The sequence below is a fragment of the Rhincodon typus genome, chromosome 11 (assembly GCF_021869965.1).
Source record: "Rhincodon typus isolate 14 chromosome 11, sRhiTyp1.1, whole genome shotgun sequence".
In the NCBI taxonomy this organism is placed as follows: Eukaryota; Metazoa; Chordata; class Chondrichthyes; order Orectolobiformes; family Rhincodontidae; genus Rhincodon; species Rhincodon typus.
This window is the reverse complement of record NC_063342.1, coordinates 43883182-43898262: the sequence shown is the minus strand read 5'-3', so window position 1 is coordinate 43898262 and position 15081 is coordinate 43883182. Positions and strand designations below refer to the sequence as shown.

The 15081-nt window shown below is 38.8% G+C and overlaps 1 protein-coding gene across 3 annotated transcripts in view; it reads left to right on the top strand.

The window, feature by feature from the left end:
* The first annotated feature begins 8021 nt into the window (after positions 1-8021).
* The window catches only part of epha6 (eph receptor A6), a 590517-nt gene continuing 583457 nt past the window's right edge, over positions 8022-15081 (top strand). For 2 of the 3 annotated variants that reach the window (XM_048603196.1, XM_048603195.1), the window contains exons 1-2: positions 8022-8126; positions 9897-10066. In XM_048603196.1, coding sequence (XP_048459153.1) covers positions 9985-10066 — 82 coding nt within the window. In that variant the 5' untranslated portion in view covers positions 8022-8126; positions 9897-9984. Of the gene's footprint in view, positions 8127-9896; positions 10067-15081 lie in introns of those variants that run through there. The other variant, XM_048603194.1, reaches the window with a different exon arrangement.

Here is a 15081-nt window from a genome sequence, read left to right as displayed (position 1 = left end):
CAGGGTGGGAATGTGGGCTGTTTGTTGCTGGATTATTTGGATATTTTGTCAACAAACAGCAATCCTGCTCCAGAACAAATGCGTACTTTTCCATAACAGACTGCTCAATAACCATGAGGATGGGAAGATTGGATCAAAAGAAAACAGAGAACCAAAGAAATATCTGGCTCTTTGAGCCTTTTCTGACATTCAGTAAAATCATGGCTGATTTTCTATTTCAATGGCACTTTGTTCTCCTTTCACCACAGCATAGGACAAGAATAAAAATATATCCATTCTAGCCTTGGAATGTATTCAATGATGGAGATTGGATAGAGAATTCTGACGTTTCAGACTTTTCTGTGTGTAGAAATGTTTCTACATTCCAGTCTTGAGTGATCAACTTCTTATTCCATGACAGTGCTCCAGAGATTTAGACTCTACCCTTTCAGAGGCTTATATGTTCCAGTCAGATCTTCTTACATTTGTCAACTCCGCTGGCTGCAAATGTACATGGTTTTCCACAGTATTGGGTAGGATAAACATTCTAAAATTGTTAGGAGCGCCTGGTCTTTCTTGTAGTATAAGAGATTAACAATCGTTATGCTAATTGTTGGAATGAATCCTCCTCGATGTCAGATCATGTATAGCTGGAACCTGAGGGAAGAGCAAACTTCCGATGAAGTCCTGCAACAGTCTATCACATTAATAGTCAATAAACATTTATTTGTTTCTAACAGCATAGTTTCCAACTGCCTTCTATTGAAAACCTGTAGACCCCAGTCACAACTTGTCTTTTGTCCTAGATGCCAGTATTCCTTGCTTTTTCATAGAATCCCTACAGTGTGGAGACAGGGCCTTCGACCCAACAAGTCCACACTGACACTCGGAGCATCCTGCCCAGACCAATCCTCCTATAATCCACCTAATCTACACATCCCTGAACACTATGGCAGTTTAGCATGGCCAATCCACCTAACCTGCACACCTTTGGACTGTGGGAGGAAACTGGAGCACCCGGAGGAAACCCACGCAGACACAGGGAGAACGTGCAAACTCCACACAGACAGTTGCCTGAGGCTGGAATCAAACCTGGGTCCCTGGTGCTGTGAGGCAACAGTGCTAACCACTGAACCACCGTGCCACCCTCTTTGAAGGAAGCAATTCCACTACTTAAGAACCATCTGGGGAGCATTCTCCTTTGTACATTGTTCTCATCATCTGCGGTGGACATGCTCATTTCCTGAAGTTTGCCTTCACGGAGTCCTTGAACCTTAATCCCAGTCTACCTTACAAAGGGTGTCCAAGTTTCAGCTGTTAATACAAGACTGCTTTACAGATTTTATTAGTCACAACATATTGACTCCTTCAAAGTTTGGCTTTCTTCAATTCCAAATATTTTATTTCACAAGTACCTAAGTGTTGGGCAATTTGTCCTCTGGTTTGATGTTAATGATGTTCCAGACATATCTCATGTTGAAATTGTTCAACTAAGACATCCAGACTAATCTATCTATCACAGGCATACAAGAGGGGAGATGTTAGCACAAGTTTTAACACAGTATGTTCTGTTGGAATTTTGATACCTTGTTTCCTTCACAGTCTCTTATATAAGTGGGCAAATGCTGAGTTTACTCTGGAAAAGTGGGAAATGAGAGCATAATCATTGGCAAACAGCAATCATGCCATCAGTCATTCCAGGTTAAACAAATTCTCATCTGCTCTGAATCTGGTGTATATTTCATAAACATCTCCATTATATGCTCTAGAAAGCATTGCAACAGAGAATAAACTGATGACTGCAAGGGTCAGAACACACTCTTGCTTTTACAGATAATGCACTGCAGTTGTCCACTGTATATGCAATGATATAATGAGAGAATCACGTGATTAAATAAAAAGAACTACGAGGGAGCAGAAGCTCTAACTTGGGACTGAATGAACTTGCATATAGCTAAGCTGTAAAGAAAAAGAGTTCTTACAGAAAATTCCATGGAGTTCAGCAGTGTTCCTTTGGAAGACTCAATAGAGTTCTACGTAAACACACAAAACAAGCACATTTTCAATTGTCTTGAGTTGTAAGATGTGCAGAAATAAGAGAGTGGGATAAGCCTAGGAATCCTTAACTGCAATCAACTCATGTGCAGAGGCTTCTCATGTGCACACCTTACCAACTTCCTTACAACATCCAGTTATATTTTAGAATGTACTCCCTTTAGTTTCCACCCACATTCTTCGGCGTCTTGCAGGAGGCAAACAGAAGAAACACAGTTAGAAAGAATGTACATAAAAAATGTACTGAGCTACCTCAGGGTGCAATATGGTGTATGGAGAATTCCATATTGATTGTACTTTCTATAATTTCCAGTGGAAACATTTTTACTCTTAGACCAAATACTGATGTGGAACATAATCTGTAAATATGAAGTCACTTACATTTGCATGAAATGGAACATGTCCATGGGAGCAAGTTGAAGTTTCTTTCAAGTGTTGCAATTTAACTTCCAAAGAATGTTGTAAAATTTTGTCATGAAGTACATTTTTGAAAAAAAACACTGAAAATACCAACATGCACTAGACTGCCATAAAACCTATGTGTAGAATCTGGTATCTGCCGCAAAGAAATCCTTCCAGGAGAGCAAAAGCAACCTGCAAGTGAAGCTGTATAGTGTGCAAACACATAATGGGTAAAACATGTCACAGCACTTCACGCCTTTGTTGATCAGCATGACCTCACAAAGCTCTCTCTCAGAGGCTACTCACCTCTCAATAATGATGGGCAATCACTCCTGATGGAGAGAACAGTTACCAAAGAGCACTTTATGATTGTACTCAAATCACCCATTCAATGTTAATGGGGTAGCTACAGCCAAGCTTCCAGAGTGGTCCAAGTGTGAAAACTTAGACCTTGTTGTAGAGATTGCCAAAGCCATCTGATCCCTAGTTTTAAGGGAAGTTCTGGGCTCAGACAGGATCTCAAGGCAAACTTACAAATCTGGGGGATCCCAGCTCTCCATCACACTATAATAACTGTATCATTGATTGTCAAGTCGAGAGAGCATTCCTCGAGAGTCAAGGATGTTATGATTACATTATAAAGGACAAAAGTATGTGTGTGACAAAGATGAAGACCTCACCACTTGTGATTGCTGTTAAGATTCCAGCAAAAGTCCTACTCTACAGATTGATCAGCCACAGAGCAGAACATATGCCATCAGAAAGCCAAAGTGGGTTCAAGAATGGCAGAGACACTTGTAAAATTGTCTTCAGTCTTCTGTGAAAATAAAGAAATCTCATGAGGTACTGCTAAATAATTAAAGCTCTAAAGTGGTTATCAGTTAAGCTATATTTTCTATTTCCTTTCAGTGGATAATAAATTCAGTCCCATCGCGATACCAAATGTGAATTTTTAATGATGATATGAGTTGATCCTATACAATACTGACGATATAAAATGCTTTGAAAGGAGCTGAAATGTAATCATTGGGCTTTGGTCATTGATAAACTACATGAGTAATTCTATGGTCCATCATACCTTGAGAACTGTTCAACTGAATTACTGTTGTATAACTCCCTCCCAAGCATCTGTTTTATTATTCTATATTTAACTGTAATAAATGTTCACTGACATAAGCTTATCTAGTCAATAACAGTGAGCTTCTGCCCTTTACGAATTGCGGGAGGGGTAATACAATTACATGGCAATTATATTGAAATGATATATTTTATAACGTTCAGCTAGCTCAGCAGGTTGATAACAATTAGTTGATTTCAGTGGGTAGTACCAGAGGAGAGATTTATTCATTGCTATGCTAATAGTGGTGAAACAGTTTTCAGAATTTAAATGATGTAATATGAGACATGTGTCAGGAGGGATGTGGTTGAACCTAATGAGTTCTTAAGGTTAGATTCACCCTCTCCCCACATTCATGCAAGAAGGAAGAAAGAGAATGTGGAAACTCCCGAATACTAAATTACAATCAGAAACCCAATATTCACTTAAAAGAATTAAATATTGTTACTACCTTTTTTTGTGACTTTTAAGACTGTTTTCACTTATGCAATGATTGACAGCTTGTACACAGTTCTGAGCTCATCCAGATTTATTCAGGAGTTTGTGAATCTGTGGAATTCATTATCAGATAGAACTGTAGAGGCTAGGTTGTTAAGTATATTCAAGATTGAGCCAGGCAGATTTTTTAATCAGTGGGGAAATCAAGTTATGATGGAGATAAGGCAAGAAAGAGGAATTGAGGAGTATCAGATCGGCCAGAATGGCACAGCAGACTTGAGAGGCTGAATGGCCTACTTCTGTTCCTATGTATAATGGTCTTGTGGAATAAAACAATTCCTGACATTGTTTTGTTACTATAACTCTTTTCTTCTCCCCACCTTGCACACTCCCCGACAACCCACACAATAAAATTCCAGAGGCTAACACTTCATAGCAAGGGTGCAAACTTCATCTTTCACTGACTGGTCAGGGCACAGTTTCAATTCCTGGTGAACAAAGAGTATCTAATGGTTTTTTCCACATCAACAACAGTGTAACCATCATATCTCTCAGCCCTTTCAAGCCAAATTTCAGTTTCTCCAAATTGACACTTCAGTTATAAAGATTGATCACTGCATTGTTGTTGATCTCTAAAATGCCTGGCTTTTCTTCAGTTGTCCAATACAGCACTATCCTGAAGCAGTGAGAGGCACATCTTTCCATTCGTACAATGTTAACCCACCTAGCCCAAACATCCCTGGACACTATGGGCGATTTAGCATGGCCAATCCATCTAACCTGCACATCTTTGGACTGTGGGGGGGAACTGAAGCAGCCAGAGCAAATCCATGCAGACACGGGGAGAATGCACAAACTCCACACAGACAGTTGCCTGAGGCTGGAATTGAGACCAGGTCCCTTGTGCAGTGAGCATCCATGCCGCCCCTATGTTGGACAAGATACAAAGGAATATAGTTAGTCCAAAAACAAAATAATTAACATTGATACTGAATCCGAAAACACCTTCTGCTGTAATTCTTGGCTCACTGCTGAAAGCCGCCCAACACATTACATTATAAATACTGTAATCATAATGCATTAGCAGTGGAGTGACTGGGTGTTGTAATGTCATATATCCCTGCGAAATACATAAGAAAATGTTTAGCCAACCCACCTGCCAATTAAAGGCTTATTGAGACCATTAATAACACCAACTTGAAGTTATGTAGTGTATTCAACCCAGGAAAACAAAACATCTCACAGTAGCACAAGGAAAACTGCAAGCACCAATTTAATGACGAGATTAGGAATGAGCAAAAGTTTGAGCAAAATATTAGGTTGAAAAGGACCTTGGAGGAGCAGGACAGCCAGATCACAAAACATTTCTAGGCATGAAAATCAAACAGCTAAAGGCAGGGACATTGAGAATGGGGAAAGGTGGTCCATGAAAGAACAGAGATTGGGAAAATGATAGTTCTGAATATCCCATAGGAAGACAAGAGTGAAAACAAGCAGGTACTTAAACAGAGCAATGGAAATCTTATATTTAAGTAGCAGATTGTTGGAAGAAATGGTAGTTCATCTATACTAAATGATAAACATGCACCATGACAGCAGAAAGGCAGGAAGGGAATTATGAGGGAGTGATAAACTGGATGCCACTAGAATAGAAACTAATCCAGTATTTGTGGCAGGCAGCCAAATCAGCAAAGGTCAATATCTCCTAGCAAAATAAACTCCCAAATAGCTACAAGATTGACCCATTTTGGCATCAATTACACTCATCAACATTGTACACTATGTATAGTGAAATGTGAAAATGGAAATGCAAATTACAATAGCTAACTTTCCATTGTTATTTATACGAAGCATTTGTGTTAACCATTAACAGCATACTCATTAAAAAATGCTGGAATAGAGTTGAGACTGAAAAAAAATACAAGAATTATACATTTTTTCATGAATTTAGATTAATTGGTAAACTGATATTTTCCAGTTTGGTTTTCCTTCAAATTAATCAATTATGATTTGTTTAAAAATAACATTGGCTTCCTAGTTTTTACATTTATGATTGATACAATTGTCCTTGTTTTATTACAAATCCAGAAGTTTGTCAGTTGATATTTTCCAAATCAAACTGTTCAGAGATGTAATGGTGCACTTCTGGAGCAGGTCAGATTTCAAATCAGGAGTTTGTCAGTATGTTTTATGTTCAACTGAGCTTAGCTAGCTAACTTTAACCATTTCAGCCTCATCCATAACTTATTGTTTGATCATGTGCTTAGGTATTTCCTAATCAAACTGTCCAAAGATTTTGTTACACTCTTCTGGAGTGACTGGGACTCGAACCCATGCCTCCCGGCTCAGAAGTAGGGGCACTACTACTAATAATAATACAACACCCAGCCGCCCCTTTATTAGGGCAGCTGTTACTGTTCTTTCCACAGTTTTAAAATCAATTTGCTCAGAAATGTTAGTAGACAACAGTGGGTTAGGTGAGACTTAAACCCAGGTCTTCCAGCTCAGAGGTAGGGAATCTAGCACTGCACCAAACGAGCCTGCCCGGTGCTCGGAACAATGTGTTTAGTTATTCCATTGATATTGTTCTCAACATCATGAATATCACAAATAAAATATGCACTTTATTTTATAAAGTTCAACTAACGTTGTCTTTAATTCATGCCCTACTCTAATTTTCTCGAGTAGTTGATGTGCAGGAACAGGGAGGAAAGCAAGAAGTTAGGCTGTTCACAGACATAGAGTCCACTTTTCCTCTGGTAATTAAATCTCGTTCCAAGAAGCCCCCTAGTGGGAGTTTATCACAAATTTCACCAGCCATAGACCCAAACAGCAGGCAACCATTCACTCAAACATAAGAAAAATGGATTGAGGGAGGGTCTTTAACGCATTACCTAACCTATTATACCTCACCGCTGATTGATCTGGTGGATATTTTGAGACTATATTTACCCGACTTTATGGTTCTGCGAATTTCGGTTTATAATCTTCAAAATGCAATACCAGCATATTGGTAAATATTAAAAATTTAATGCAGAAATGTGATTACTTCAAGACCAAATATTGACCTTCGAACAAAGGTTTAATGTAGTGCAATATACAATTTAGGCAAATGCTAAGCATCAAAAAAGTTTTCTCGTTCTGATTATACTCCCCGTTAGTCGCGTTATCAAGCCTGAAAAAAAGCCAAATACAGCATGATCAGAAAGGGCGCTTAAAAGGAATATATGTAACAAATGCTTTGCTTGTTTTGAGAGGATACACTCGGTGTTATGGATGAACTTGTACAACGCTATTGGCGGGGAAGCAATCACTTTCCGAACATCGTCCGCAAAACTCAACCGGAATTCCAATAGAACTCTGACTTTCTTCAACCAAAGGACTGTTTTCTGTTTAAAAGGATCTTGTTTCGAATTCACTTAGTTACGGGATATTGTTTGTTAAATTTAGTCAGGAAGTGGAATAATTTGGCGATCGCCGTTTGGTGCTGTGTTAGGTCTTTGGAAGTTACAGTTCCCTAACAGCAACTGCCTCTGAAGTCTCACTGAGACTTACTCTGTGACACTCTCCTTGCACCTTAACTGCATAACGCTTTCAAAAAGCTCGGCAGTTTGAGTGTAAATATATTGCACACTGATTTCTGGCAAATCTTCAAATCGGAAAGTTACCGCAACCTTAGCCTTTTTTTCCCCTGTACCTCACATTTTTATAAAACGAAGGGCTTGCATTGCGATATTCACGGACTGGAAATATCAGTGGGAATGCTCGACAGGACAGCATTGTATTCACTCCTCAATTAGTCTGTACGGACACTTATCCTGAGTACCTCATATCGTAATTTAAGTATACAAGTCCAAATGGTTTGGGGGGGTTGCTCTTGTAGAACTGTGGTAATGTCCCTACCTCCGAGCTAGGTGGCATGTGCTCATGTACCACTTACTCCAGAGATTGGCGAGAAAACATCTGAACAGGTTAATTAGAAAATACCTATAAAGGTCACGAATTGTAAGTGTCCAAATAAAAAACACCGAGAAAAAAAACGTTTTCATAAGTTAAAATAATGCAGTAATGACGTGCAGTTCATATCTTGTCCCATGTCACAACTGTCTGTACCACAATATGGGATTCTGTCAATGTAAGTGCTCTGTATATTGAAAAGAAAATTCGGTTGAAAACGCCTGAGTGTGAGTGTTATAAAGTACGCACGCCACTTAAAACACGTTGAACTTAAAGTTTAAAAAAAACTATAGAGCGTGCTATTGTGCTGATAACAATCCTGCAGGTGAACTCTAACCACGGATGATGGGGCTGTAGGTCACCATGAATTAAGTAACGGACAGGAATAATGGCGAAATTTGTACATTTTTTCCAATCCACGTTGTTTTACTCTTAGCTAGTTCGTGCTGTTTAAAACCACAATGAAACTCGCAGATTCCATTCCCTTCCGCAATTCTCATTTGTTTGTAATTAAAGAGTAAGATGATCATTGAGATGGAGTAATTGTGGCTCTCCGGTGGCCTGGTGTTGTGCATTTACTCCAACTGACAATCACATTGTTCCTTAATTAGTAAACTCCCGGTTTATCGCATCCCATTGTTTGGGAGAAACATTTGACAGTGGAGAGAACTACAAGCGATTTTCAATTGTGGTTTAAATGACCCCAGATTCAGCTCGACCCGTACGGACGTGCATTTTTACTTGATGCTTGGAAAATTGGTAATGGTATCGAGTTCCAGTGTTTGTACAGCAGCCGCCGCCAGCTGATCTTCAACAGAGTGCCACGGTGGCCTCTGAATAACTTTACCTGCTTTCTGTTTATTTGCTTACACCGATTTGGGTTTTCCAGAACCTGCAGTTATTTCAGTGGATAAAGCCATTCACAATTATTGAAGCTCATCAGCTTAGAGTACAAAACGCCCTTATTGTAATACTTTATATAGCGGGGGGAAGAAAAAGCTGCGCCAAAAAAAAAGTCGAGAAGAATAACATCCCTGTCATTTAAAGCTGGGCATCAGGAGCAGTCTTGAGTTGTGGGATGTGTGTTATTGACACCCCCTAGTGCTCAGTAGCGGCTCTTTTGACCTGGCAGGCGCTAGCAGCAGCTTTCGCTCGGGACACCAGCTCCCAGCTACTTTGATAATTCACTGAGTGAACCGTTAATATACATTCTGCAACTTGTTTTTTTTTAATATAAAAAAATTCACTCGCTATGGTGGCGACTGACAGTTCTAACCTTGCAGTATGATACTATGTTGTTGAAGAAAACCCTCCAGCAAGTTGCACGCGGTGGTTAAAGCCTGGCTCAGGCTGTGCTGAAAGTTCCCAGTTTGTGAAGCTTTCAATCCGAGGCGGATTGACCTGCTGAAGGTGGCCTCGATCAACCCAGAGCTTTCCTTCACCTCCATCCCTCCTCCCCCCCAACCAAACAAAACGACTCTCCTCAGCAACCATTCGTGTCAACAAAATATTATTAATATATTTTTTTTCCCTGAGCAGCGAGAGATTAAAGGGGGTGGCTCCTAATCGTGCTGGTCTTATTTTTGGATTGCAGCTGTCGCGGGGGGGGGAGAGAGCGAGAGTAAGGATAGAGGGGCGGTTTCTGAGTGGGGAGAAACATTTCCCTGCGATTTAATCGTCCCTCTCGGAAGAGAGGGGGACACGGGCAGCTAGTGAGTGGCTCTGTGTGTCTGTGTGTGTGAGAGAGAGAGTGAGGACTGGGAATGTCGCTGCTGCTGTGACCGTATGCTGACTGATTCTCCAGTTCCCACACCATCCACCCCATGGCTCCCTCAGTCTGGACGTGAGCGGACGACCGGAGGAGGCCGGCCGTATAAATTCCCCCTCCCTCCCGGCTGCAATTCCATTATTGCAGTCTTTTTTTTGTTTTTTTTTTTTATTTTGACAGTGGGCAGGCCTACCTGCTGTCTCCCTGTCTGAACCGGAGGGAACAGCTTCTCTTGCACCCAAGCTAAGGCGGTTGTTAGCGCCGAAGGATGATTTTGAGCGTGAAATTCAGCATCTTGCTGCTTCTCTCTGAGCGGCTGCTCAGCACCGCCACTCACCTTTCCAACCAAGGTAAGAGTCAGAGAGAGAGACATAAAGGGGCGAGTCGGAGAAAGTGTTAGCTTCTCACTGACCTTTTTTTTTTATTACTTTCACAGCTCTCCAAACAGCCCGGTCCCAGTCTGGGGCATTGCGGTTTACAAAGTGACGTGCTTTTTATTTCTGGGGTCAGGGACGAAAGAGCCCTGTTTTTTTAAAATCAAAATTGAGATGTATCAAGCAAACTTGGTCCAATATTTTCTCTAATATCTCGAATTTCGCAGATTCCATGCAGATCCGCGCTATCTTGCACATAAATGGATAGTGCAGATATAACTGCACTATCATTCATCTGATAGCACCACCTTCCATAAGTTTGTACAATGGACCTGATGATAAATACGGTTAATATTTGTGCAGGTAGTTTCTTTTGGGTTAATTCGTGCCTGAAATGCAGTACCGATTTTGACTTCAGTAAGCTGTCGATCGTTACATTCCTTTTTCCAGTATTACTTTAATGTATTTTTAGTTTGTGGATGCTAACTGTAACATTTCCCCCAAAATTAATACGCACAGCGTTATGCTGCAGGAGCAAGTTTATTGGACGATTGCAGACTTTATAAGTGTATCGTTTTAACTTAGGTTGATTCCATTAGGTAACGTGAAATTTTCACTGCGCCGGTTCACTGGAGAATAATTATCAAATTAGATGACAGGCTGAGATTGACGATAGTTGATGTAGTATATTAAACCATATTGTTAAACTGTATTGGTTCCCAAGGCCCAACTGAAGTATTTTATCATTTGGCCTTGAAATAGTTGAGATTTTTCATGTGGATTATGGCAAAATGTTCAGGGACTTCAGGATCGACTTTTTATTTGAGTTTATATTGAGGATGTTGGACTAAAAATTTTATCAAATTGTTTCAATTTAAAACAAATAATATTGACTTTTTGTGCTACAGATGTATTTTGAACTGTTGAAGGTTCATCATCCTTTGGAAAGGACAATCCCAAGGTTAAACCATGACTGAATCCCTTTTTCAAAAGTAGTGTAGTTTAATGTAAATTTGTATTGAGCAATTTTGGTAAGAATTGAACCACAATTGGAACAAAAACTATTTCCTGTATTCGGTATTACATATATTAAAGCATCATAAAATGTTCCCAGTCTGATCTTCATTTTAAAAAAAATACCCCGACCAAATGTAGTCTCTGCATCAGGTACTTTCAAGTGAATTGTGTTGACCCCAAATTTTCATCTATACATTATGGTAAAATGTATACATTGGAAGGTTGACAGTTTGTCATGAATTGTCATTTGAAGCTGATTTAGTATGAACTCTCATAGCCAAAGTTTGGAGAAGTATGCAACAAATTCTAGTTCGAGGATATTACTTTACTTTGTCAAATTACTTATTTTCCTTCGTTCACAAATTGTTCAAATTTCAGGAGTCTAAAGGACATTTGAGATCTACTTGAAAAGCTGTACCATTTAAACAAAGTTAGAAACTACAGTGTAAAATTGAAAGGCAAAGTCTTATAGTAGTGAGGCATGGCCTTTACCTTATCTCAATATTGAAGACTCCAAATTGATTCCAAAGCAGATTAGAAGAAATAATTGGTGTTTATTTGCTGCCAAAATAATGATGCTCCTGCCATTGTCTATATTACAAATAGTGCGGCAGCTTCAGGCACAGGGCAAACATGTGGTTTTGAAATGTCCAAACCCTGCTGTACAAGCTGCTCTCCTCGACCATTTGTCTGACAAAAGGTGGCATCTCCTTGTCTGCCACACTACCACAATGCATTAAATAGCTTCAAGTTGCATAGTTTGTTCAGTAAATTGGAGTTAAACTCATCACCAACCACTTAAATCTCTTCCACTTCAGTCAAACAATCCTTTTTAAAGACAAGTTAGTTATTGCTAATCACTATACAAGTATAGACAATTAACTGTTAGAACTCTTGGAATTTTATTCATTCAAAGTAAATCATTGTAATTGTTGGATAGTTCAAAAATATAAAACTTCAAATTATTGCTAATTTTGCTTTAATCTTTATCAATCCAATCAATCTTTCCTTTTTTTTTCCCTCTTTCAATACCTGATACACCGAGTCAAAACTATGCACTTCCTTGGTCCATGCACTGTTATGTTGCAATCCTTCAACTTGGTTGTTGATACAGTAGCTTGTCATGTTCCGTTAGGACCTAAATACCCTTACTGGAGGTTTTCTTTGCTGTGACTTTGTCACCCCTCAATTTCAGCAACTTTGCACAAAATTAAATTTCTGCATGTGCAAGGGCAAGTATAACTAATTATACTGTTAAAAGCACTTCTGCAACAAATCGCCTTAAGTTGAAATGACAAATGTAAGTGTGGTTCAACTATTAAGTTTTATCATGTACATTTTCACATGTCCACACCGATGGATAGTATGAAAGTGTTTTCAAAATCTCTTAAGCATGATTAATCATTCAATATCTATAATTATAGAATTGAATTATTCTGGAAGTTGTTTTTTTTCCTCAACTTGCAGTTTGTCTCAGTGGTCAGCACTGCTGCCTCACAGCACCAGTGATCTGGGTTCGATTCCACCCTCGGGCCACTGTGTGTTTGGAGTTTGCATGTTCTCCCCGTGTCTGCGTGGGTTTCCTCCGGGTGCCCTGGTTTCCTCCCACAGCCCAAAAATGTACAGGTTAGGTGGATTGGCCGTGCTAAATTACCCTTAGTGTCTGGGATGGGTAAGTTAGGCGGGCTAGCCATGGGAAATGTAGGGTTACAGGGAAAAGGTAAGGTGATGGGACTGGGTAGGATGCTCTTTGGAGGGGTGGTGTGGACTTGTTGGGCTGAATGGCCTGTTTCCACACTGTAGGGAATCTATGATAAAATATTGACCAAGGTGCAAAATTATTCAATTACTTCAATAAGTGAAGACATGAGCTCAGTCACTTCACAGAATTTGTTTAAATGTTTCAGTTGATATAAAATTTTAGCTTTTACATTTTTGTTTACTGACCCAACTTGTCAATGAAACATCAAAGCTATCAATATCATGCATGTCATTGGTAAGAAAATTCACTGCCCACCTATGCCACCTTAATTTTTCCAATGGGCATGCCATAATGGAAAGTAACAAATTACCCTAATTTTTCTCTAGAATATATGTGGTGCTTTATTTAAAAAAATTTTCTCAAGACATCGGGTGGGGAGAAAATAGTCTTGTAATTGTCATTGCGTGATGATGGTTAACTTATTTGGAAGCTATATCACCAAGGATGCATGCTGAGATGTATTGGTATGCTGTAAGTGGAGAATGTCCATGTAAAGTGATATATGAATTAGATGGCTGTGCTATCCAAAAGACATGAAAGTTCCTTAAAGCAAAAAAATTTAACTTGACTCAATGGAATTTTTAAAGATTCTGTTGCATGGATTTTGATAGCTTTCAAGTTCTTATCACCCCTAATTTACAGTGACTTGTGACATCTTTAGAAATTTTGTATTATGCATGACAATTTAAGTAAGTTGGATTCAATCATTAAGTGTATTCAAACATATTTTCATCGAATTTAATTTGTGAACGTGTAGTTTTGCTGACATAGTTTGCTTATGCTAAGGCAAGCTGTTTGCTCTTTCATCAGTCAGTTATGATCAATGAGGCTCATATCAGTAGAGGATTTAATTCTAGTTGAAGTGGAAGAGTAAAGAACACCATTGAGGAGTAATTATTTTACTTTGTAAAATTTGCATGTGAAACCATGTTCATAACTTTAAAGTACACAACTGCTGTAGAAGCATTTGAAGTATTTTCATCTACTTTCTTCTTGGGTTTGTGTCTGTGATGGTTATAATTAACTGTAACGGTTGTCACACTGTATTTAAGGTTGTTAGCAGGAGGAACCAGGTATGCCTTTTGGTAATTGTTCTGTCCATTGCTATGCCACACTATGTAACTTTGTCCCTTCTCCCTGTAAGCAGTTTCTATTCCTGTTCTGTCACTGAGTTTAGCACTCATGCTTGGTACCAAGCATATTTATTCATTATGTATTTATTCATTTTGTATTTCTAACCTAAGTTTTAAAAGAAGTTGACAGCTCTCTATATATGCCTGTCTTCCTTTGCCTCCTTTTTGGCATTTTGATAGATAAGTTTGAAATCAATTTTAAAAATTGCAGACTGAAAGTTACTTCTGTGGATTTGTTTTTTTTGCAAAATGTTAATGTTGATTTGGTTTTGCCATTTGTGACTCTAATCACTGCCAAAAAGCAACAAAGGTCAACAGCTGAATGCATTTTGTTAATGTTGGATGTAAAGCAAAACTATATCTGCAAAACACTTCAACTATGCAGTTTTTTTTCTCTCTTCCATCAATTACTGTTTTTACTCCGGTTTAAAAGTATAAGCTATTTCAAATTAGCATAGCTATGACAAATTGGCCATGTACAATAATGTCCATATGACGCATCCTCTCTGGCACTTGCTTTTTTTTTTAAACAACAGATAATTTTCAGAGAATACATTTTTACCTTTTGGTTAATATGACTTGTGAGTTTTTTTTTAAGTTTAATATTGCCAAATCTTTCCTGAATTGTGCTTGTTCCTTTCACGCAATGGTTGCGAAATGTCTTGGTTTTTTTTTAAATAAACACTGTCCATGCTGCGTTAGGTATGAAACTAAACGCACATTGGTAGAAATTTTAAAAGTTAGTATCAACACAACAGTAGTGCATTGCAGAACTGAATGGAAACTCAGTGTACGACAAATTCTACAATCAGTGTAAACCATTGACTTATTTTTTGCACAGTAGTTATTCCATGAGCATTTCGTGTCTGTTCAAAATATGTGCAAGTGATGTCAAACTAGTCTACTTTCCCTGTAGTCTTGGAATTTTTGTATTCAGACAGTTTTTCAATTCTGATTTGAAAACCCCGATCAAATCTGCCTCTACCACACATGAGTAGTGTACTCCGATCCTAATCATTCATTGATTAAAAGTACTTTTTCTATGTGTTACCACCACAGGAAGGCGAGGGCCTAGTTGT